This window comes from Polypterus senegalus, chromosome 13, assembly GCF_016835505.1.
Source record: "Polypterus senegalus isolate Bchr_013 chromosome 13, ASM1683550v1, whole genome shotgun sequence".
NCBI classification, from domain to species: Eukaryota; Metazoa; Chordata; class Cladistia; order Polypteriformes; family Polypteridae; genus Polypterus; species Polypterus senegalus.
The window spans coordinates 87817740-87844361 of NC_053166.1; the positions used below are offsets into that span (position 1 = coordinate 87817740).

Below are 26622 nucleotides of genomic sequence, written 5' to 3' on the forward strand. Positions count from 1 at the left end.
GCAGAGGCTATTGCAGTGGGATCTGCTAGAGCTCCACATGAGGATTGAGTTGATGTGTAACATGGAGGTTGCCATTGTGATTCATTTTAGTATTCATCATTTTCTCTGTACAGAGCTGGTGTTGTTTTCTGCTGCTGCCTTTATCAGTACTATTGTGGGCTGTGAGCTGCTTTCTATCCATAAATGATTTTTGTCATGTTTGATTATTGGCCGAGATGGTATTTGTGGCGTTAACATGCTCTCTGAATGAGGCACGCTTGCTAATCCAAAATGGTGCAGGTTACCATGACTGGCCACTCTATTTTCCCTGTAATGGCCGTTCAAGGTTACTTTCTATCTAAATTCTGAATTGGAATAAGTAGATTGACAACACACAAGTAAACTTGTTCTGCACAAGTGTGACAGACTGGTATGTTGTAGGCAGTCAGTATCTATTATGTGACCAGGAATCAGAATAAGCAAATTCAAGAGACATGCTGATTAGGACCACTGGCCTCTAAAGTGAACCTGGATGGACCAATGGTATCTTGCTCTGGTTTCTGCTCAAGCCGGTCCCATTTTGCTCAGGTTTCTCACATTACTTTCCATAGCCACTTCTTAATGCATTGAGTTTAATATCATCTTTCAAACACCCTCTGAAGACAACCCAGAAGAATGGAGATCTCAGTCAAGGTGAAGTTGTTAAACCCATAAATACTATCACTTTGTTTAAGTTGTACTTTTGTTGTATTTTTCAGTGCTGATGACCATGTTGGTCACTTCTATGCCTCCTCACTGGGTCACCTCACCCCAGCCTCTGTGTGGAGCAGGCAGCTGTCAGCCCATTCTTGTGACAGATCTTTTGGACAGAGCTGCAAAAGTCTCTCATCGCCTCCATGCCCTCTCCACGGCCGCCTCCAACGATCTGGTAAGCTGATGATGACCTGTCTGGGGTGAACTGGACAGCTGACATTGGGGTTAGAAAGGATAAGCATTGTGCTGGGAATGATGGGCCAGACAAGATTACAGCACCTCACTAGGCTTTATCTCAGTAATTAAAGACTTAAACTTGAAGCACTCACTTTGGAGTGGCCATTACAGTTTTTTGGAACATATTTTGCTCATCATGCCCAGTAACCGGAATGGTGACAATAAGTTATCTTGTGTCCAGTATGGTACAACTGAGTTAGACACAACATCATAAAACTTTGAAGGGTATACTGTATTTCTGACTGTCTGAATGCTCCTTTCCAGCTCGCTAATGGCAGTGGGCACATCGTACTCTGGAAGTGCCCAGTCTGTGATCCGCCTTATTAACAAGGCTGTGTTACAAATAAGTCTCGGTGATGATGTCTGTGCTATTTTTACACCAGTCAGCCTTGTTGGGGGAGACAAGGCTGGCATGTCTGATCACACACCGTCAAGGTCTTCTGCTGAATTAACACACTCACTGTATCAGAAAACAAGTTTGAAATATTAAATTTCAAATTAAAGACAGAAGGCGCTGGTTCAATTACACATTTATGAAAACAGCAAGATTTAATGCACAGTCCGAGTAATAAAAGCACAGCAGTAAAATGTAATAATTAACATGCCTCTTAATTGGGCAACAAAATAGGCACCGCGGGCAAAGCTACTGCCTCACAGCTCCAGAGTCCTGAGCTCCGTAGCCTTTCAGTGTGCGTACTTTCAAGGTGACTATAATGGGGGTTTGGGGGGGGTTCTGTCTCTTCCCAATGACTCTTTTAATTGATGCCATATTGATACACGCATGAGCATGTCCTTCAATGGACTAGCACTACAGCCAGGGTTGATTTCATTATTGTACATTTGGCTAACACTTTAATGCAAGTACAGGATAGGTTATGATTGTTAGAAGACATTTTTAATGCCTGAAACACAGGTAGATATAATTTTGGCAGGAAAGGAATTGTGGCAGCCTCGGAGTTTGCCCAGTGCCTTGACCACTACACCAACTCCTGCCTCACACCCACTGCTTCTAGGATAAGATGTGTTCCCTGCAATCCTGTATTGGATTAAGTGGCTTAATAAAGAATGGGTGCTTTATAAATACAATTGACTTCATAGATGCTGCACTGGGGCCACCTAGCGACTAAAGGGCAAAGTAAAGTCCACAGTGTGTCTAGGAAAATCCTAACATTGTAGTCTGTAGCACCCAATTTATGAAGGGACTGTGACGGCAGCACAGCTTTAATTATAAACAGGGAGCACATTCTGAATAAAGCAGATAATCAGTCCGGTAGAATCATTAAACTGGACTCTGGGCTCACACAGTAACAAAGTAAAACTTCCACTTATTATATTTTTATTAACAATTCAAGGTCACAAGGCAGAAACAAATCTTGGCCAGGACACTGGACCACTATTGATACATAATACAATCATTCCTTTAAAATTTCTAAAATAACCAATAGCAAATACAAAAAAACAAATTCATTTAAAGTCCAGTTGCTTTCTAGTACTGTAGACAGAGCAACTGTATGCTGATCATCTGCTACATTTAGTTTACATTCCTGTTACTTCACATTCCAGCTTTCCATGACTAAACTGGAGGTGAAGGTCCTGAACATGACCCATTTATAAGTGACCACCTATGAAAAGTCCACACTGAAGCTATACTGTTAACCAGCTGGTACACATATCTAAAATTAAGGGTCTACTTTTATTCTATTTTAATTAAACTTTGTGGATCCACTTTTTCCATGCCAGATTGTGCAGAGCTAAGCCTTAACACAAAGGCTTTGGGGAAAAAGGTAGGAATTAAGTGTCTACAACTCACAAAAAGCATTACAACCAAACCACAAGGGTTATTCCTGGCATAAGTAAAGTACTCGTAAATGGCTGCTTAGACGCTACAGTCTAGGGGGCAAGAACCCACACAGAGGACAGTGACCCCTCTCTTCAGCCCCAAAACTGGTACAGTTGCTTAGGTTCCTTGAAAGGCCAGAAGAAACTCCTGGCAAGCACTCACATTCATCATTAATCCTTCTGCTTTCTGAAATCTTTAATTCCAGTATGAAGTAAGGTTAGGCAGAACTGATCCTGGCACAATTCTGGACAAGGCAGAAACCAAAAATGGTTGGGGTGAGGACAGCAGTGTTGTTATATAAATAAAGAAGTAAGAATTAGAGCAGCACACTATTATGGGGACAGGGCTATGCTCATCTTATGATCCCTTCATAGCTGTAGTACCATTCACATTAATATAGATAAATACAACATTGATCATATATTGCACTCAGTTCTGTCAGTAACTGGCTCCATCTCTTCAACTGGAATTCAATTAAGAGGCTTTCAGTATGGAATTATGGATGTAGATCTTTGGGCAAAATACTTTTACTGAAACACATGCTGCAGAAAAGCCTGTATGCTGAACGTGGATATTTTACCAGCAGGACCCAGTCAGACTTAATGTTAAGTAGTAGAATGTCCTCACAGTTAGCCCAGGCAGATGATGTACAGCAGAAGTCATCTAGAAACTGAACTTGTATCTAAACCTATTCTTTTCTCTCACTAGAATAACCACTTTGCCCCTGCCCTTAAACTGGTAATGATGCGCCCTCTGTCTCTGTGCCACACATCCTCACTGAACACGCCTGAAGATAAAGAGCAAGTCCTCCAACTCAGCGTGAGTCTTAAAAGTTTCTGCTGTATAGGTTTCATAACTTTACAGGTGGTTTGGGTGGAGCTCTTTAAATGTAAAAATATGTGAAACTATTTACCTTAACATGAAATCACAAAAACAATTTACACATACGTCAGTCCTGCCATGTTCTCAATGGGTTATATAAACAGTTCTTCTCTATCTTTAATGCTCCAGCAAGAAGACTTGCTCACGATGGTTGCATTGCTGCTGAAATCCTGGGGCACCCCACTGCTGTACTTAGTCAAGGAGGCCCAGGAACTGCCTCACCCTGCCAACGACGCTCTACTGTGGAAGATGGCTGAGCTGTCCCAGCAGACAGAAAACCTAGCAAGAGGGATAGACAAGATCCTCAACAAGGTGAGTGGATGTAGCACTAGCAGACAAGATTACAAGTACACTCAAGCTAAGTGATGAGAGGTAATGTGTCACTAAATACATGGCCAATTTGCCACATTTACATTATCATCACCTTCAAACTTCATTTTTCACCATACACACACAGGGGATTCACTGCCAAAGCGGCTCCAGTCCCTAAACTGGCAACCCAGAAATACTTTCACAGGGGTCTCACTTATGTGTAATAAAGAGTATCTTTATTTAGAAAAAGCTAACAGAAAAGCTGCATTCTGTAAACCAACCCCTCACGGTGCAGATGTTTTCTGAAATGTTTAAGTTTAGTATGACTGGGATACGATAGCACTGTACGCTCATCACTGTGGAGACTGACTGTGGCAACCTGATTAGCTTCCAGGAGAAGCAGCAAATCACTTTTCAGTTTTCTATGTAGACATTCATTTTATTAAGTCTAGTCTATTCCCATTAATAAATGCATAAAAAATAGTTTTGTAATAATGACACACATTATTCTAAGGTATGGCTGCTGCTGGGTGTGTTCCAGGCTGAAACTATAAAATGAGGAGTGTATGTAGTATCTCTCTGAATATTTGATAAAAGAAATGATACTTAGCTAGTATAATCCATGGATATGGCTTAGCCAAAAGACTACACCGGAGATAAGAATATGGGGGGAGGGGGCCAATTTCGGTGCGTACACACAAGTACTCACTAGTACCTCTTCATTCACAGCTCGACCCTACAGGCTTCCACAGCTTCTCAAATGACCTTATTTCGCCATGGAGTGGAGGCCCTGGCCTGGAGATGGGCAGCGACAAGAAGTCTCACTTACTCAACTTTCACTTCCTCTTATCCTGTTTCCGTCGAGATTCAAACAAGATTGACAGTTTTGTGAAGCTGCTGCGCTGTAGGGCCACAAAGATGCATCCTGAATCCTGCTGAGGCTGATAGACATCTAAAGAAAATCTGGCCAATACAGGCATTTTAATCCTGACAGTAATAACCAAACATGTATAACAAAACAATTGTAAGATCTTTAAAAAAAAAAAAAAAAAAGACTAAAATAAAGTAAAAACCATATGTACATTTATTTGTGCAAAAATATGTAGATTTACAGTAAACATGCTGCTGAAGTTCATCCCTCTTCTTGGTTCATGGACAGAACTCTCACCCTAATATCCAACTGGAACTGCATTCTCATCTGCTCTGGTTACTCCACCGATGACACAACAGGCATCTTTATTTTCAGAACCTGAAAAAGCAAATTGGTAAATGACTGCAATGGGCTGGCATTACAGTTTAGGATTAGGCTCCAGCTCAGTCTTAAGCCAAGGTTATGATGTATAAAGATTAACTCACAATTGGCTGTTAGTACAGTTAATTACAAAACAAAACTGAAATTGAATAAACCTTATTAATCCAGCAGAAACATAAAAGAAAAATAGAGACTCCCAGGGCTAAAAATCAATCAACAGATAAATAAATAATGTATATTGGGCAAAAATGGCAAATTACAGAGTACAAATAAGTATTTAGTTTGGACATCAGGAGGAAGCACTGAATTGCCTAATAGCAGTGGGCAGAAAAGACCCCCAGAGGCACTACTTAGCACAGAGTGGAGGAACAAGCCTGTGGCTAAAAGTGCTCCAATAGAGTACCTCCTAGAAGGTTTGCCATCATTCTATTTTCCACAACAACTTCCAATGTGTCCAGGGTTAGCCCTGTGGTGGAGGAGGCTCTCCTGATAAGTTTGTTCAGGCATTGTGAATCTTTTGAACTCAAGTTGCTTCCCCAGGGGCCTCAGCATAGAACAATACACTGACAACAACAGACTGGTGGAAAATCTCCAGGCAGCTTGCTACACACATCAAAAAAAGGAGTTTCCTCAGAAAGTCCAGTCTGCTCTGGTTCTTCTTGCACAGTGCCACTCCCATGTACTCCCCTTGAATAGTGACTGGCCTCAGATGCTCTATGGTACACTAGAAGTCCAGCATTAACTTTTTTGTCTTGTTGATGTTTAGCTGAACTTGGTTGTCTCTGTATCACAAAGCAAAGTCCTGCAAAAGCCTTCTATACTCCGACTTGTCTTCATTTATCAATGCAGTCTAAGATGGAGGAGTCATCAGAGAATTTCTGTGTATTTCAAACACTGGTGTTATACTGTAGGGCTAATGTGTAGAGGATGAACAAGAAGGGAGACAGGACAGTTCCCTGATGTGCCTCGGTATGGCACACCATCACTTCTGACACAGTCCCTGAGCCTCTCAAACTCCTGTCTGTTGTTACAAGGAGTTAATGGAACAGGTAAAAGCAACTTTATTCTGACCGTGATGCTGGTTTTGTCCAAGTGTCAGTAGGCTCTGTGGAACATGTAGATTAGAATATCCTCCACACCCATATGTGTCTGACACACAAACTTCAGAGGATCAAGACCTGGACACCACAGGAGTGATATCACTGGAGGTCTTGCAGGGTAGAGATTGCAGCTGGAAGTCCAGAACCTCCTCAGCTTGCAAACAGAGGCTGGCAATGTTGGAGGAGAGCTGAAATGACAAGGATGAGCAAACCTGTTGAAGCACTGGTTCAGTTCACTTCATCAGCTCTGTTGTTGTTCCCTTCCTCTGGTGATTTTACAGTCCACCTGTAGCCAGAAATAGTCCTTATTCCATTCCATGCCTCCTTCATGCTGTTCTGCTGTAACTTGCACTTAATATTTACAAAATAATTAAGCGTAAAACTGACCCAACCAAAGTTATGTTGGCAGAATTTACTTTCAGCATATTGCAACAATAGGGTACAACTTCAAAGTCAAGTAAAAAGCAAGTGGATACTTTCCTATGTCAACTTCAGTGTGTTTTATAGTTGTTCCAAATTAGCAAACTTATCAGCTCATTCTGCCTCAAACCACAGCTACAGATAAACTAAGTGGGGACCAGGGGTCAGATTTATAAAACTTGAGTACGCACAAAGAGAGACAGAATTCTGTGTACGTAACTTTCCATGCAAATGTCAGAATTTATAAAAGAAAACTTGACGCGAGAACATGTGTATATTTGCAGCAACTCCGACCTATCTACAGTATCTCACAAAAGTGAGTACACTCTTCACATTTTTGTGAATATTTTATTATATCTTTTCATGGGACAACACTGAAGATATGACACTCTGACACAATGTAAAGTAGTCAGTGTACAGCTTGTATAACAGTGTAAATTTGCTGTCCTCTCAAAATAACACAACACACAGCCATTAATGTCTTAACCACTGGCAACAAAAGTGAGTACACCCCTAAGTAAAAAAAATGTCCAAATTGTTCCCATTTAGCCGTTTTCCCTCCCCAGTGTCATGTGACTCAGTGTTACAAGGTCTCAGGTGTGTTAAATTTCGTGTTATCGATCTCACACTCTCTCATACTGGTCACTGGAAGTTCAACATGGCACCTCATGGCAAATAACTCTCTGAGGATCTGATAAAAAGAATTGTTGCTCTACATAAAGATGGCCTAGGCTATAAGAAGATTGCCAACACCCTGAAATTGAGCTGCAACACGGTGACCAAGACCATACAGCAGTTTAACAGAACAGGCCTCGCCATGGTTGACCAAAGAAGCGGAGTGCACGTGCTCAGCATCATATCCACAGGTTGTCTTTTGAAAATGGACCTATGAGTGCTGAAAGCATTACTGCAGAGGTTGATGGGGTGGGGGGTCAGCCTGTCAGTGCTCAGACCATACACCGCACACTGCATCAAATTGGTCTGCATGGCTGTCGTCCCAGAAGGAAGCCTCTTCTAAAGATGATGCACAAGAAAGCCCGCAAACAGTTTGCTGAAGACAAGCAGACTAAGGACATGGATTACTGGAACCATGTCCTGTGGTTTGTTGAGACCAAGATAAACTTATTTGGTTCAGATGGTGTCAAGCATGTGTGGCGGCAACCAGGTGAGGAGTACAAAGACAAGTGTGTCTTGCCTACAGTCAAGCATGGTGGTGGGAGTGTCATGGTTTGGGGCTGCATGAGTGCTGCTGGCACTGGGGAGCTACAGTTCATTGAGGGAACCATGAATGCCAACATGTACTGTGACATACTGAAACAGAGTATGATCCCTCCCATCGGAAACTGGGCCGTAGGGCAGTATTACAACATGATAACGACCCCAAACACACCTCCAAGACGACCTCCAACTGAGGGTAAAGGTGCTGGACTGGCCAAGCATGTCTACAGACCTAAACCCTATTGAGCATCTGTGGGGCATCCTCAAATAGAAGGTGGAGGAGTGCAAGGTCTCCAACATCCACCAGCTCTGTGATGTCATCATGGAGGTGTGGAAGAGGATTCCATTGGCAACCTGTGAAGCTCTAGTGAACTCCATGCCCAAGAGAGTTAAGGCAGTGCTGGAAAATAATGGTAGCCACACAAAATTTTGACACTTTAGGTACATTTTGGACATTTTTCACTTAGGGTTGTACTCACTTTTGTTGCCAGCAGTTTAGACATCAATGGCTGCGTGTCAAGTTATTTTGAGGGGACAGCAAATTTACACTGTTATACAAGCTGTACACTGACTACTTTACATTGTATCAAAGTGTCATGTCTTCAGTGTTGTCCCATAAAAATATATAATACAATATTTACAAAAATGTGAGGGGTGTGCTCACTTTTGTGAGATACTGTATATAAAACATTTCAGAGAAATTGGGACATGATGATACCCTGGATCAAGCAGGGTAGTGGTTCTTAAAACTTTTTTTCTTGACCCAATTTTGCCTACTGCTTGTCTTCACAACTTGTAACAGCTTCAGAATGAGGGGGTTACCCTTGAAGATTTTTCAACACACTTTATCCAGAGGGTTTGTTTCAGTCATGCATGCAGCGACCTATCGCAATTTATAATTTAAGAAACACTGAAGTAGGAAAATACAGCCAAAGCAGCTCCTAGTATAAGACGACTCCCAAGTTTAATTTCATATCACCGCGCCACTGCTGTTATGTGTGTTGACGTGATAAGCATATTACACCTTAAAAGTGAAATGATATACAGACTATTTCAGTTCCCCTTTAAGGCCGTCAATTCTGCATACTCGCACTAAAGAAGTTGCTTGGTTTTTTGTCAATTTGTACCAACAACCTGTTGTCACTTCTCTGAGAAATGGCCAACAGGTCAGGAAATTCTCAGTCACACCCGCTGTGCTGTAAGCCATTAACTGACCTACAAGGTGCTACACTCAGTTTTCATTTGGTGTGGGTGTTCATACATAAAACTTAATGGATTTTATATATCAATATAAAAAGGTAATTTGCAGCAGTGTAACGTTATCAATGCACTTTACTGCACTCATATTGCAATAAGGGCAACTAGCAAGAATGAAACTTTATTTTGTTAACCATAAGCAGGTACATTCCATTAATGCACAAGCCATTTGGGATGTCAAGATGACACTGATAAACTTTGTAGCTCGGTGACCTGGGCCAACCTATGATTAGTTTTTCTGAGGCAAAGTAGCTTTGGCAGATGTGATGATACTATACATGACTGACACCTTCATTTTTCATATGGCCTGTACTATTCATTCAAACAGCAATCATGTCATTACATGTGACATTGGTGCCTTATGCTTCTCCAGTGCCCAGAGCACAAAGGAGAGGAATTACAACGCCACACATGCTCTTGGCACACTTAGTTGTAGAGTTAAGCACTTTGAGCTACTTTTTTTATGAAAATGTGCTATATAAATAAATGTTGTTGTTGTAGAGTGCCACGCAATGTGACAGGAGGGAGATTGTTCTACCAGCCAATGAAGGTCTGCACTATCATGACTGCATCTGCATAAGGTTGATTAGTATGGTACATATATGGTTGTTTCTGGAGTTCAAAGTGCGTTCACATATACACATTTACATGAAAATTGTGATTTATAAAGGTAAACTGAACAGACATGTATGTAGACCAGGCTTTAAAAATCGGATTTTTTTTTTGCTGTATGCATTTTCTTGATTCTTGGCATAAGCACGTTTTCAAACTCAAATCCACACAAATCTTTTATAAATGAGGCCCCACGTATCTCTCTCGGCATTAGCATTAGGTAAAGGACTTTGGTCCTTTACAACTCTTACACACACCACAGTATTCTTACAGGTCTCTGGGATGCAAGAGAATAAACGGGAATAACCAGAGGAAAAGCCCAGAAGGATAAAGTGGGAGTATATAACCCTCATCCTAGACAGTGAGGCGTGAGACAGACAGCACTAGGCCACTCTGCCATCAAGTAATCATCATGCAGGCTTAAGAAGCCTAACACAAGAACACATGATAAGGGGGTCTCTATGAAAAAGAATACCAGAAAAATATATATATTATATATTTGTGAGCAACTATAAAAAACAAAAGTTAGAATTGCAGTGGGCCTCAGAAAAAAACACCTTGAAAATAGTACATTTCAAATTAAATATATGCAAGAAATAATCCTCAGAGGCTGGAATAATCTTGTAACAGCAACCAATTATTTGGAATCTTCAAAATATAGTATTAAAAAAATGTAAATAAAATTCATTTAAATTAATTTCACACATCGCTAAATTGCCAATGGAATTCTTAAGGAAGCTTTCTAAATCATCGTACAACTTTGTCAGTCATTTGAGAGATACAGGTATTACTTACCTTACTTGTCTTGTAAAACTGAGCTTGACTGTTTTCCTGATCAATTAAGAATGGAAGATAGCAGTCCATATGGTAAAGAGATGGCTGAGCGGACAATACTATCCTGTCCTCTCCCAGGTCAAGAATAAGGGAGCGGGAGGAAGACTAGAATAAAAACAGAACAAGACAGTGTCATAAGATGCACATTATAGAATATACTAAAACAGCACAATAGGAGCAGTGATATAACGTTAAAACTAACAGTTATAAAAGGTTCTTTCATACAATAAAATATAAATTCTTAAAAAAATCATATTAAATTGTGTAATGTAAAAAGCAGACAAGTGTAAAATACTAGCAGTAGACTGTGTTTAGTAGTAGTTTAGTAGACTGTATTACTTCTGTCTAATAGTATTATTATTATTTAAAACTACTGAACTAAATATTCCTTTGGGACAAATAAGATACCAACTAACAATTTATTATCCATAAGCATCACAGCATGCAAGAAATGCTTTTCATTCAGTAATCATAAAATCAAAACAAAGTTTGTGGGGTGTAAGGTTTAGGGTACAAACAGAAACTGTCTTTACTCCAAACATCTTGCCTGAAGAAGAGGCATTAGTTGCCTCAAAAGTTTGCATATTGTAATGTGATCAGTTAGCCAATAAAAGGTGTCATGTTGCTTGCCTTCTCACAGCATCCATAATGGCTAACACGGTACAACACCCTACTGCTCTAAACAAACAAAATGACTGTGTAATCTACCGGTGTAAGAGCCACTCTTAGAAAGTTAAAGTTTGAGTTAAACTCATATTAATGTTTGCTTAATTTAAATAGAATATGAATTCCTTTCATAGTCATAACTTATGGTAGTCTTTTCCCCCTATCTATACTAATAAAAGGCAAAGCCCTCACTGACTCACTCACTCACTCACCCTCCAAATTCCCGTGTAGGTAGAAGGCTGAAATTTGGCAGGCTCATTCCTTACAGCTTACTTACAAAAGTTAGGCAGGTTTCATTTCGAAATTCTACGCCTAACAGTCATAACTGGAACCTACTTTCATATACTGTATACGGCCATAGCGGGCAGCATGGTTGTCGTGTGAGGCGGTTGCGTCTCGCATCATCATGCCTCCCACGTAATTGAGTGCCTGCCCATATAAGGTAAATATTCGCGGGTGAAGGACTGTGCGTAGCATATTCATAAGTGCGGCCGCTGCGGAAATCAGCACGCCTCCCATGTAATTGACTGCCTGCCCATATAAGGCCGTTCTTCGCTGCGGTGTGTTCATTCCTTTCCTTGCTTCGCCAAGGAAGCAGGCTTTTTATTTAATCCACGGGTTCTCCACTGTTTTATTGTTCATTTGTTACGATTGTTATAGTTATTGTGTAGCTATTTTACACTAAGTTTACTGTTCAGGTACCCATTTTGTTTATTTAATCCGCGGCTTCTCTGCTGTTGTTTTGTTCGTTTATTACGATTATAGTTATTTGATTCCTTTTCCTTTCCTGACTGCCTGCCCATATAAGGCGCTCCGCTGTTTGTTTGTGAAGCAGCCTTTACACAGCTTCTCCGCTGTTTTATAAACGAACTACATATACAGCCGTCGTTTTTCCTTGCATCGCCAACGAAGCAGCCTTTTTATTTAATCCACGGGTTCTCCGCTGTTTTATTGTTCGTTTATTACGATTGTTATAGTTATTGTGTAGGTATTTTATACATTGTTTACTGATCAAGTACCCATTCCCTTTATTCTTCCAACTGTACCCCTATTAACATGTCTATCGAGGTGACCACCATCGATCAAAGAACTATATGTTGCATGCTCAGCGCACAGCTTGGTCATATTACAACCGGAGGGCCGAACTCACAACGTAGTATACAAAGAGATACTTGACAAATAATTTTTTGTATATTTTCCCTCAGTTTAAAAATGTTTACTTTTTTCTTAATAAAAATATTGAGGCAGTATTTTGCCGCTGTGAAGCACGGGTATTTTGCTATATATATATATATATATATATATATATATATATATATATATATATATATACAGTGGGATGCAAAAGTTTGGGCAACCTTGTTAATAGTCATTATTTTCTTGTATAAATCGTTGGTTGTTACGATAAAAAATGTCAGTTAAATATATCATATAGGAGATACACACAGTGATATTTGAGAAATAAAATGAAGTTTATTGGATTTACAGAAAGTGTGCAATAATTGCTCAAACAAAATCAGGCAGGTGCATAAATTTGGGCACCGTTGTCATTTTATTGATTCCAAAACTTTTAGAACTAATTATTGGAACTCAAATTGGCTTGGTAAGCTCAGTGACCCCTGACCTACATACACAGGTGAATCCTATAATGAGAAAGAGTATTTAAGGGGTCAATTGTAAGTTTCCTCCTCCTTTAATTTTCTCTGAAGAGTAGCAACATGGGGGTCACAAAACAACTCTCAAATGACCTGAAGACAAAGATTGTTCACCATCATGGTTTAGGGGAAGGATACAGAAAGCTGTCCCAGAGATTTAAGCTGTCTGTTCCCACAGTTAGGAACATATTGAGGAAATGGAAGACCACAGGCTCGGATAGATTTCGGATAGACAGAAGCGACGAATGGTGAGAACAGTCAGAGTCAACCCACAGACCAGCACCAAAGACCTACAACATCATCTTGCAGCAGATGGAGTCACTGTGCATCGCTCAACCATTCGGTGCACTTTACACAAGGAGATGCTGTATGCGAGAGTGATGCAGAGGAAGCCTTTTCTCCGCCCACAGCACAAACAGAGCCGGTTGAGGTATGCTCAAGCACATTTGGACAAGCCAGCTTCATTTTGGAATAAGGTGCTGTGGACTGATGAAACTAAAATTGAGTTATTTGGGCATAACAAGGGGCATTATGCATGGGGGAAAAAGAACACAGCATTCCAAGAAAAACACCTGCTACCTACAGCAAAATATGGTAGTGGTTCCATCATGCTGTGGGGCTGTGTAGCCAGTGCAGGGACTGGGAATCTTGTCAAAGTTGAGGGACGCATGGATTCCACTCAGTATCAGCAGATTCTGGAGACCAATGTCCAGGTATCAGTGACAAAGCTGAAGCTGCGCCAGGGCTGGATCTTTCAACAAGACAATGACCCGAAACACTGCTCAAAATCCACTAAGGCATTCATGCAGAGGAACAAGTACAATGTTCTGGAATGGTCATCTCAGTCATCAAACCTGAATGAACTAGAGATGTTTTGTAAAGAGGAATGGTCCAAAATACCTTCAACCACAATCCAGACTCTCATTGGAACCTACAGGAAGGGTTTAGAGGCTGTAATTTCTGCACAAGGCAGATCTACTAAATATTGATTTCATTTCTTTTTTGTGGTGCCCAAATTTATGCACCTGCCTGATTTTGTTTGAACAATTATTGCACACTTTCTGTAAATCCAATAAACTTCATTTCACTTCTCAAATATCACTGTGTGTGTCTCCTATATGATATATTTAACTGACATTTTTTATCGTAACAACCAACGATTTATACAGGAAAATAATGACTATTAACAAGGTTGCCCAAACTTTTGCATCCCACTGTATATATATGACAGCAACACTCATGACAGTGACAAAACAATTACATTGACAATCATGTGACGTTATTTTCAAAATGTTTCCTGTTCTTTTTCATTACTTCTTCAACACAATCCTTCTCGCTGCGAAGCGCGAGTATTTTGCTAGTAAGTTAATAAGAGATACAACCTTCTTACTATAATTGAGTAACAGTGTGATAATAAGCTTAGTTGTGGTAAGAACAGATTTCAATTAAAGAGGGACTTGAAAGACCCATTTTCTACTCAGAGATGGGATAAGCATACAGTTTTCTGACCATTTTGAAATGGTTCAGAAATGTTAAGTAAATAGTAATGATTTGAGATGTAACAAGATTAAGTTTAGAATTTAACTTTTCTTAACATTAATTTTTCCTTTTTTGTTATTTTAATTTTCCTTTTTTTTGTGTGAACTATTTTACTTTGAAACTTAATTAAACTTTTAAAAATGAAGATATTTTGCCTGTGAAATCATTTCTGCACATCAGGCTTTTGTTGAATCCCATTTTTTGAGTTGAAGCTGCTGAACTTTGGTAATTTTGGGAAAAAGCAAGCAGCTACAACCGGGTTTGTGTGCTCGGTGACTAATAGGAAATACAAGTTACCTGGTTGGAAATGTCACACAAGTGCCCTTCATGTTGGAAGCTCATAGGTGAACAATTCACAGAAAATAATGCTACCTGAATTAAACCAATTTTTTATGTAACTCTGACCTTTTCTCTCATTCTAGAATTCACCTTAATAAAAGGACAAGTTTCTGTGTATCTGTCCAGTTGCTATGTCTCTGTTGCTATTTGGAATGGGATTCAAAAAAGCAGTGCTAATGTTTGTGATTTGCCATTGTTGGAATGACAAATGCAATACATTTTATTATTACATACATTACAAAATACATTTTAATAGATACTGCACTGTAAACATTAATGCAGAGGTCTATGTTAATTACTTAGATTTCAACTAGTCCCCACCCAAGTCCACCTATACTAGAATTATTACAGTGGATTAAGACCCACCTTGCCTTTATTGTTTTATTTCCATTATTGTTTTTTTTCTGTTACTTCTTCATATGCTGGTACATCTTGATTAGTACAGTATTAAGTGGACACTCTAAATTTGTTTGGATGTAGATGTAATGTGTTATTCTGCACCATAATGTTAACAATTGCTTTTTTTTTTTAAATTTAAAGTCTTGTAATAGAGTACTGAAACATTTAACGTAGAAAATACAAGTAGATTCAGATTGCTTCTGCTATCTAAAGTGCATTTTCCAGTAATGGAGTATATAAAAGAGAAGCTATTTTATCCTAGCATCACAAAATCTGTACTAAAAAAAGAAGGAAATCTTGGTCTCCGATACAGATATGAGCAACACTGGAGCACCACAAGGAGGAGACCTGTCTCATTTTCTCTTCACTCCCGTATGTTTTAGACTACAAATGCAACACACCAGGTCATGTCACCTACAGAAATTCTCAGCTGATTCTGTACGTATGGGGTGTATCAATACAAGTATAGGAGTTAGATGGAGAACTTTGCTTTTTGATGCAGAAAGAACTATGTCCAGTAACTATTTGGGAAGAGGAATAAAGGTGGTGCACTCTTACAAGTACTTGGGTTCCACATTAATGAAACTTTGGACTGGTCTCGTAACACAGAGGAATTATATAAAAAAGAGCAGATGAGGCTCTTTTTTCTTAGGAGACTGCATTGTTTTAATGTGGGTAATGATGTCCTTCACATTTTCTACAATTCTGAGATGACCAGTGCAATTTATAATGTTGCAGTGTGCTGAGCCAGGAGCATCACTTTAGGAGATGTCCACCAAATTAAGAAGCTACTGTAATTAAAAGGGCAGGCTCAGTTCTGGGCAGCACTCTTGCCCCCCTGGAGGTAGTAACAAAGAAGATAATTAAAATAAAATGGAGTGTTATTATGAACAAGGCTGCACATCCTTTCTCTGACTTTTAGCCAACAAATTATTCAACAGAAGTGTGTCTGCATAATGTCTCACTGGTACTGGGGCTGCCAACTCAGAAGTTTTCTTTCATAATAGTCACTCTGGGGTGTGTTCAGACCATTGTCTGTGTGCATTTACCTATTTATTTAATAATTTAACGTGCTTCTGTAAAAAGCCAAATTTCCCCTAGGGATAAATATCTTGTATTTTACAAAGAAGACAAACCTAAAATCCACGTAGTAAGAATGATCAATACAACAAATTGGACACAGTATTTATCATGATACTAAGAAATAAAGGGTGTCCCAAAATTAACGCAAGAAGTAATTTTGATAGAGAACAAAGGTTTTTAATTAAAAATTGTACATTTTTAATTGATTCATAAAGTATACAGTATAGGGTTATGTACGGAATTGCATATCGGGTAAATGGCCTCCATGGCTTTGCTGGCACATACGCACTCTTTTGTCAAAATTTTCCATGACCGTTTTGCATAAATGTGGCTGAATTTCATTGATACAGCTCTAAATTTCCTCCTTCAAGGCGTGGGTGGTCGTGGGCTTGATGCCATAAACCTTGGACTTCAAAAAACCCCAACGGCGTTAAATCGCATGATCTGGGCGGCCAATTCTGATCACCAAAACCGGAAATTACATGACCAGGAAATGACTCATACAGTAATTGAATTGTGTCTCGGGCTGTATGGCATGTGGCACCGTCTTGTTGAAACCACATCCATATCTTGCAATTTAGGCACAAAAAGCTGGATTATGATGTCGCGATAGTGAGCACCATTAACTGTTATTGCTTGACCAGCCGCATTTTTGAAGAAGAATGGTCTGATGATGCCTCCAGCCCAGAATCCGCACCAAACAGTGACACTTTGTGGATGCATTTGTTTCTCAACAATCACTCATGGATTTTCTGAACCCTAAATACGACAATTTTGACGATTAACAAAGCCATCATGATGAAGATGAGCCTCATCGCTGAAGATGATTTTGTTTGAAAAACTTGATTAAGTTAAATCACTATTCCGACCATATTTTGTACGAAAATTGCAAACTGTAGCTGCCAAATCTTCATTATTTTTAAAATATTGCTTAACAATGAAAACGCGTTTTTCTTTCGTGTAGCGCTCCATTTCTACTAACCCTGAACTGTGAGTTGTCACACTTTTTTTTTCGTTGGCAACACTTTACCGTACAAATGGCGCCAAATTCAAATCTTGCATGAATTTTGGGACACCCGCTGCTTACTTTTGAAAATGTAAAAATACTGCACATTCTAATAATAAACTGTTGTGTGTATTGTACTTGTATTCGCAGAGATAATAATGGAGACACAGAAAGAAATTCAAGATAGATGCAAGGCTTCCTTACCACTTTTGGAAGTTTTATTTCTGCAATGAGATGCTGTGGGTCTCCAATACATGGCTCTACAGTGAGGGTTAAGTGAGGTTTCTCTCCTAAACTACAGAGAGAAAAGCAGAACAGTATCAAGAGCAGCAATTGTGATGACCTATCACAACAAAGAAAAAAGGAAGCACTAAGAAGTTTTATTTTGTATGTCTGTGTATCATCCTAAGCTGCTTAGTTGTAGAAGGAAAATTTAGTTCACAGCAGACAGGCAGAAATTTCATGCATATGACCTATTAATGCTGATACATTAAAAGGCTACATTGGTGGTGTAGCCCTTTTATACAACACTTCATGCCATCAGACATCTCTATCTCCACACTTCAACCCCTCCACCACACCATAAGCAAATAATTCATTACTTGCCCAACTAAAATATATACATCTCACCTATTTCCATCTGAGATCTGAGGTGACCTAAAAATAATTAACATAAATGGTGAGTTATCATTAACATAACAAAACAGTTATGGACAGTTTACCATTCATGACAGGACCCACTCACACACCATTCACACCAACAGTGGATCACCCTGGAATCAAAAATCAACTAAAAATTGCAGGGCACAGGATTCAAATACAGTATTCTGAATCCGTGGGTTGGTAAGGGAACATGTACAAGCACAACATTTGAGCATAGGAGAAGAGCTATATAAATAAATTATTAAAATAGTGCAAAACAGGCCACATACTTGTAAGACAATCAAAACCTGAAACAGCCTAGCGAATTTTAAGTTGTGTGAAGAAAACTTTGCATTCATTTCTCAAGTAGTAGGCCTGTCACATTTATATCTGACTTTAGAACATGTCTGAATATGTATTAAAGAGTGTCTGCCAAAGTAAGAATAATTAATATGTGGTAAGATTGGAACATCCCAGGAATGTTTGATTTATCAGGGTTATTGTGTTTTACATACAGTATGGACAATTACCAACTGGCTCTCAGCAAATAAATTGTTACTTTGCTTTATTTTTGGTTTAATTTGCATGTCATTGTTTACATTTTTGTAATCACAATATGTTTTTTGTGTTGACATCTTCATTTGACATTTATTTTATTATAGTACATTTTTCATTGACTTTTTTGTTTGTTCATGTCTTTGGCCCATCACATAGAATGCCTTGCTTCAGCTGTAGCTACAGAAAAAACTAATTGTGATCAATGAATAGCCTGGATTTGATGCAACACCAATTGAATTTCTTGATGTTCCATTCTGAGCTCACCCAAACCACAGGTATTGCTATCTATCACTATGTTGTTTAATGTATGCAGTATTGCATTTGTCACAGTACATCTAGTTGTGTGAATTAACAAATTTGAACTATTAATATATTGTAACTGTAAGTCAATGTTTTTTTATTACAAATATGTGTAAACAACTCAAGTTAGATTTTTTAATGACTGCATGTGAATGTTTGCTGGTTTTGGTGAAGACACTTTTTAAAAGGTCAAATTTTACGATGATCTAAGAACAGAAACAAGTATTCTATAAACCAAAAGCTATGACATTATGTAACATATAGGCACAAAAAAAAAAGTTGAATGTTGCAGTGCAGATGAATCACTACTTTGATATCTCCAATGGAGAGAACAGTCTAACTGGCTCTCCCTCATGGTTCAAAGCATTAGTGAGAATACTAGTACTGCCATCAACCACTTGAGCAGGCGTTCAGTCATGAAGGGCTGCTAATGTGGCCACATCGTTCACAAATATGTGAGAAAATGTAACTTTCTGTAAGCACAATATGTTCTAAATAATGGGGGATTGCTGAAATCTTTAGTTGATTAATAAATATGTAAAATTATGTAAAATGAGAGCGGACTATGTAAACATACTCTGAAGTGGGCAACACAGTAGTCAAATGGTAGCATTTCTGCCTCGCCTTAAGGAGCGAGCCTACAGTTCATGTCCCAGGTCCTTCCTATATGGAGCTTACATGTTGTGTTTGGCTTTCCTCCAACAGTCCAAAGACTTGCAGGTCTGGTGGACTGGTAATACTACATTGGCTTTAGTGTCTGTGTGTTTGCCTTGTAACAGGCTGGTGCCCAGTCCACAGATTATTCCTGACATGTATCTTTTGCTTGCTGCAATAGGCTCTAGCTTTCCCAGGACCCTAATGAGGATATAATAGGTATTGCAAGTGCACAGATACTCTGAGCTGTCATAGCTTTTAAAACTGTATTTTCTTTAAATACTATGTGGAAGAGATAAACTGCACATGGAAACTGGAAAAATCAATAGTATATAAGCACAATACTTCAAAGTAAAACAATTATTCTATAAACCAGAGTAGTACTCTTTAAGAACTGTTTTTTATGAGAACATCTTTTCTTTGTTTAGAAAGATTTTTTTTATTTTATCATAATTAGACTGATTGTAAGTGTAAGCACTTTTTCTTTTTTTTACTAAAGTCGTCTCAACTATGACTTGAATGTAATTATATTAATTTCAGACTTGACTTTAAGCTTGAGACTTGCATATGTAGAACTTAGTCCTACCTCTGCCATCTTGATTTTTACAGTAGTTAAGTTTATTCTTTTCATAATAAAATATGTTCCATAAAATGGAGGCATGTTAAAATATTCCCAGATAATTCATTAAGATGAAACTTTCATCAGTATTGTGAACCCAATTGTGCTAAGTACATTTTGTTTAAGTAATAATTATGCCACATCATGATAAATAATGGAACCTTAATAAATGTACTAAAAAGCACGTTATTGGTCTCCTTATCATTTTTGTCACAGAAGATCATATGAAAAATATGCAACTCAAAATATATTCAAATGAGTTTACATTTCTAATAATAGATACTTAAATCTAAATTATTGGTTCAGAAGACAGTCCTATTCAGTAAAGCACACTCTCATAAAAAAAAAAAAAAAGAAAATGTTGTACCACCATAATCAAGCTCTTCACAAAAACATGAATACAATTAAAAACAACATCAAAGATGAGATAAATTACAAATCATTTAAAAATTAAATATGGAATGACATTAAAATGCACTTCAAAGTTTCAGTAACCATGAACAGTAAACTTTACTCAGAGCCAATTTCCTGAATGACTGGCTTAGATTTGGTTCGTATATGCTGCTCCGAGATGTTGCCCAGAAACTTGCGATTTTTCAACAGTTTCCATTCTGCACATAAAAAAAGAAAATGAAATATTGTTTAAAACAAGGGTTCTAAACCTTTTTTTCCTTAGAATACCATCCTAGGAACTGAAATGTTCTTAAGCAACACAATTGTTTTGGCCTAATTATTAAGTGCTGAACTATTATTATGTAACAGTAAAGGTGATATTTCTTTACCTCCCAAATATTGTATCTGGGAGTTTTACAAGATACTGTATTAGATGTTGTTTTTGCATGTGTGTGTCTTTTAGTCTTTCATACGTAAAACTATTTTTAGTGAACTTTTTGTATGAATAATATTGCAGTTTAATCTGGAATAAAAATGATAAAAGTATAGTGTTTCTATACTTTTAACTCACAGAAATATAAAGTTCAGAGTTTTCCCCAGAAATAAGAAATGGGAGCAATCTTATTGGCTTTGGGGTTTTCGGCATAGTGATTATAAACAATTATATGATCATTGTGGACAGATTCACCTTTACCATGTACACATACTAAATGTATTCACTTACAGTTTGTCCATTGACTGAACAATTTGAATTGGACAGACATAACAACCAATAACTGAAGGTGGTGACGCATTCACTTGACTTTGTCCAATTTGCTCCCATACAATCTGAAAATGGAAAATTTAATTTTTCTACTAACATAAGTTTGATTTCAAAACCAAACACCACAAATTTATAATGGTTGGCAATTTGTTGCCGTCAATTAAGTATTATGTTTTAGCAGCCCTAAGGTCAGCCACACAAATGTCTGGGCAATGTGGATGTATTGAAACCCTCCCTACTGGGAGTGGGTCACTTCATCACCTTTTTAGATGGATACGTGTGCCAACATTACCTGCAACCTGCTCCCAATGATCCTGAACTTGAGAAAGTGGTTATAAAATGGATAGAAGGTTGTATGCACAACTGTAGCCATATTCATTACAATCAAGAGGATGAATGTAAAGCATATGTTCAATTATCGGGACTACAGATGGTGTTGTATTAAACCACAAATAATCTTGCCACTGTTTCAACTACCTCTTTCAAATGTGCGACAGTACAACTAAAAAATGACTGCAACTGACAACTGATTAGTCATATCTGCATGCTGTCAAAACAAGTACAAACCAGTTTCGGTTCTTAACTAACTCCATAAAGAGAGAAAAGTGTTAACAAGTTTTTTATTTTTTGCACAAGTGTGTCTTTATCTATAACTGCAACAGTGACAACTTCCGTTTTTCACTCTCTGCCGTCATTCAGACTTGCTGTTCCAGACTTTTGTGTTCCTTTGCATACCACCCTTTAACTCCAGGTACCACAGGCTGAGAAAACTTTAAAAATCTTCAATTTTATCACAAGGGAACCAAGATATTTTCATCTGGTACATCTGGATTTTTCACAAATTAGTCTTCTCTATCATTTGACACCCCCAACCCTAACTTTATTTTGCATATTTCACTTAATAATAAAATCATCTGCCATTAATATTCATACATTCTTTAAATCCTAATTCTGTTTTCCTGCATCTCACCAGGGAACCCATGGAGAAGTATGGATTTTTACACAAGAAGCAACAAGTCAAATATTTGTGCAAATAGACTTAACATGTATGACAATAAAGTGACAGGTCTGTCATTTTAGATTTCTGGCTATTTCACAAATCAGCATTCCCTGTGGTTATAGAAATCAATATTACAAAAACATTGTGTATTTCACTGAAGACTCAATTAACTTAAAACTTTAAGTAAATAAATTCTATTGTAACTACACATTATCCCCCAATTAAGAGATCATTTGCAAAGAAATCGATACACCAAATAAGCCCAAAAACATGGATTTAAGAAGACATCCTCTAGTGGATCAAATCTCCTTCCTGAATAGTAGGGAAGTAAAAGCCAAGGTTGTTCAGCTTAAATCAGTGAATGGCCTCACATCATCAGTGAGAAGCATCCAGAAAATAAACCATTATGACTGAAGAGTATCTGATTAAAAAACACATTTTAAAAAATGTCCATACACTGCTGTGATTTTATAGAAGTGGAACAGATGCATCATAATAATATCTTTAACATTAGATAAAAACCTAGTTAACAGAATTAAGACGGACTAGCATAAAGCTACAAATTAGTGAAGCGACATAGAAAATAATTACAATTGTGCAGCTGAGAGAGGGGGGTGGACATGCTTTTAATGTTAGTACAGACCTCTATTCACAGTATGTACACTATAGCTGTTGTTGAGAAAGGAGTAAACAAAAACAAAACGAAAATATATTTTTGAAACGTAAAACAATTTGTAAGGGCAACTCACAAAGCAACTTTCGTATATAATAGGAAACTAAATTAAAAAAAAACTCCACAGTGGATTAATAAAGATTTAAAAAAGATGTTGCACAGGAAAAAACTGCTTTATAAGGCATATAAGACTAATGACTGCAAAGTGAATCATAGAGCGTATGAGAACATGAGGACAACCATTAAGAAGGATATCAGGGAGGCTAAAAGACAGTTGGAGAGGAATATAGCAGATAAGGCGAAAGAAGACCCCAGGACCAGATATTTATCCTCGTGTTCTTAAGGAGGCTAGTGAGTACATATATAAACCCTTGACACATATTTTTAGGAAGTCACTGCGCACTGGAGAGATTTCGAAGGAGTGGAAAATGGCAAATATCATCCCATTATATAAAAAGGGTGACAGGGCAGATCCAAGCAACTATAGGCCAGTAAGCTTAACATGCATTACAGGAAAATTAATGGAAGGAATTAAGGACTAGCAAAATACCTGCGCTTCGCAGCGGAGAAATAGTGTGTTAAAAAAGTTATGAAAAAGAAAAGGAAACATTTTAAGAATAACGTAACATGATTGTCAATGTAATTGTTTTGTCACTTTTATGAGTGTTGCTGTCATCAAGGATTTGATTATCATTATTTCTTTCAATCAGGTTCGTATTTGGAGGACGTGTTGTGTTCAAGCTACATTCCGTGTTTGCCAACCGTTGTAAAGATAACAGGTTTCATTCATCGAAGTGTTCACTACCCAAATCGGTACTCGTGAGTCTAAGATGTTTAACAGGCATTCCCAGTATTAAGTTGTGGATTTGCCTGCGAATATTTTGCGGCAGCGTGTCTTTGAACTTGTGGAATTGGCTGTGAGTATTTAGCGGCAGCGTGTCTATGAACTTGTGGATTTGCCTGCGAGTATTTAGTGGCAGTGTGTCTATGAACTTGTGGATTTGCCCGCAAGTATTTAGGGACAGCATGTCTATTAACTTGTTGATTTTACTGCGAGTATTTGGCGGAAGCGTCACAAAGATGTTTCCGTCTACCTGCATCAGAAAATGTACCACGACGTCTGACACACCTCCTTTTTACTGTTTTCTCACAGTTTGGATTGCTGCTGTCATAATCGGTTTGAGTTTCATGGTTTGTTTCAATTACGTTAATATTTGCAGGACTTGTGTTGAAGTGACATTCGGCATATGTCAAGCGTTGTAAGCATACAACCGGTTTCATCGATAACTTCGAATCTAGCTTTTGAGAGTTGAAACATTCATAAACATCAAAGTGTCCACTACTCAAATCGTCACCAGTGAATCTAAGATGTTTAAGAGGCAATGGCAGTTCTCCAAAGGTGTAAAATATTTGGCCATTTCGGTACACTTGAAAGCGACAACCGAGCAATTCAGCGGCAGCCATCAACTCACATGCAGAAGCATAGGTGAAGGGCTTAAGCATTTCACTCTTTTATAGTGCTCCTGTGTAGTATAATTATCTCCTGTACCGTCATCAGTCCACACCTTGAACCTGTCCCTGTCATTCAATGCATAAGACACAATGTTCCTCCGGATAACAAAAGTGAGCCTGATATGGCTGTGCAATATGTAAAACAGAGAATCGAAAAGGCAGGCAGCATCTCCGGGCATGGAAACCACGTAAGTGACAGTTCTTTGATCGATGGTGATCACCTTGATAGACATGTTAATGGGGGTACGGTTGGAACGGTAAAAGAAATGGATACACGAACAATGTAAACTAAGTCTAAAATACCTACACAATAACTATAAGCATAATAAACGAACAATAAAACAGCAGAGAAGCTGTGGATTAAATAAAAAGGCTGTAGTTATCAGCACAATAAAATAATGGAGAACCCGTGGATTAAATAAAAAGGCTGCAGTTATCAGCAAGGAGACATGAATACTGTGGCGAAGCAAGAAAGGGAATGAACAGACTGGAGCAATGGACGACCTTATATGGGCAAGCAGCCAATTATGTGGGAGGCGTGGGGATGGGGGATACAATATTGGCAGGCAGCCAACTACGTGGGAGGCATGAGGATGGGGGACACAACTCCATGGACGTATATATGTACATAAGTAGGATTCAGTTATGACCGTTACGTGTAGAATTTCAAAATGAAACCTGCTTAACTTTTACAGTATAAGTAACCTGTAAGGAATGAGCCTGCCAAATGTCAGCCTTCTACCTACATGGGAAGTTGGAGAATTAGTGATGAGTGAGTCAGTGAGGGCTTTGCCTTTTATTAGTATAGATAAGACTGAGCAACACCTGGCAAGGTCAGGAGTTTTACAGAACAGTCAGCATGGGCTCGGAAGAGGGAGGTCATGTTTTACAAACATGCTGGAATTCTATGAGGAGGCAACAAAAGGATACAATCAAATTGGAGCTTATGATATTATTTATCTGGACTTTCAGAAAGCATTTGATAAGGTGCCACAAGAGAGGTTGGGCATCAAATTAAAACAAGTGGGATTTCAGGGTGATGTTTTTAGATGGGTGCAGAATTGGCTCAGACACAGGAAGCAGAGGGTGATGGTGCAAGGAACCTCATCAGAACTGGCCTATGTTAAGAGTGGCGTTCCACAGGGGTGAGTGCTAGGGTCTCTGCTATTTTTAATATATATATATATATATATATATATATATATATATATATATATATATATATATATAACGATTTAGATAGGAATATAAGCAACAAGCTGGTTAAGTTTGCAGATGATACCAAGATAGGTGGATTAGCAGATAATTTGGAATCCGTTATATCATTACAGAAGGACTTGGATGGCATACAGAACTGGGCAGATTTGTGGCAGATGAAATTTAATGTCAGTGTAAAGTATTACACATAGGAAGTAAAAATGTTAGGTTTGAATACACAATAGGCGGTCGGAAAATAGAGAGTACACCTTATGAGAAGGATTTAGGAGTCATAGTGTACTCTAAGCTATCGACTTCCCGACAGTGTTCAGAAGCCATTAAGAAGGCTAACAAAATGTTAGGATATATAGTATGATGTGTGGAGTACAAGTCCAAGGAGGTTATTCTCAACCTTTATAATGCACTGGTGAGGCCTCATCTTGAGTACTGTGTGCAGTTTTGGTCGCCAGGCTACAAAAAGGACATAGCAGCGCTAGAAAAGGTCCAGAGAAGAGCAACTAGGCTGATTCCAGGGCTACAGGGGTTGAATTATGGGGACAAATTAAAAGAGCTGAGCCTATACAGTTTAAGCAAAAGAAGATTAAGAGGTGACATGATTGAAGTGTTTAAAATTATGAAGGGAATTAGTACAGTGGATCCAGACTGTTATTTTAAAATGAGTTCATCAAGAACACGGGAATACAGCTGGAAACTTGTTAAGGATAAATTTCGCACAAACATTAGGAAGTTTTTCTTTACACAAAGAATGATAGACACTTGGAATAAGCTACCAAGTATTGTGGTAGACAGTAAGATGTTAGGGACTTTCAAAACTCGACTTGATGTTTTCTTGGAAGAAATAAGTGGATAGGACTGGCAAGCTTTGTTGGGCTGAATGGCCCGTTCTCGTTTAGAGTGTTCTAATGTT

General features: G+C 38.4%; 2 protein-coding genes across 5 annotated transcripts in view; one reads left to right on the top strand and one right to left on the bottom strand.

Annotated features, from left to right (window-relative positions):
• prl (prolactin) overlaps positions 1-5056 on the top strand; it is a 45431-nt gene extending 40375 nt beyond the window's left edge. For all 3 annotated transcript variants that reach the window (XM_039774721.1, XM_039774723.1, XM_039774722.1), the window contains 4 exons: positions 738-907; positions 3518-3628; positions 3821-4003; positions 4733-5056. In XM_039774721.1, coding sequence (XP_039630655.1) covers positions 743-907; positions 3518-3628; positions 3821-4003; positions 4733-4942 — 669 coding nt within the window. In that variant the 5' untranslated portion in view covers positions 738-742 and the 3' untranslated portion in view covers positions 4943-5056. The remainder of the gene's footprint in view (positions 1-737; positions 908-3517; positions 3629-3820; positions 4004-4732) is intronic.
• Positions 5057-5064: 8 nt separating this feature from the next.
• Positions 5065-26622, bottom strand: part of pih1d1 (PIH1 domain containing 1) — a 40128-nt gene continuing 18570 nt past the window's right edge. For both annotated transcript variants that reach the window (XM_039774718.1, XM_039774717.1), the window contains 5 exons: positions 20671-20767; positions 18014-18040; positions 17588-17678; positions 10658-10801; positions 5065-5252 (listed from right to left, as the gene is read on the bottom strand). In XM_039774718.1, the coding sequence (XP_039630652.1) occupies positions 5211-5252; positions 10658-10801; positions 17588-17678; positions 18014-18040; positions 20671-20767 (401 nt within the window). In that variant the 3' untranslated portion in view covers positions 5065-5210. The remainder of the gene's footprint in view (positions 5253-10657; positions 10802-17587; positions 17679-18013; positions 18041-20670; positions 20768-26622) is intronic.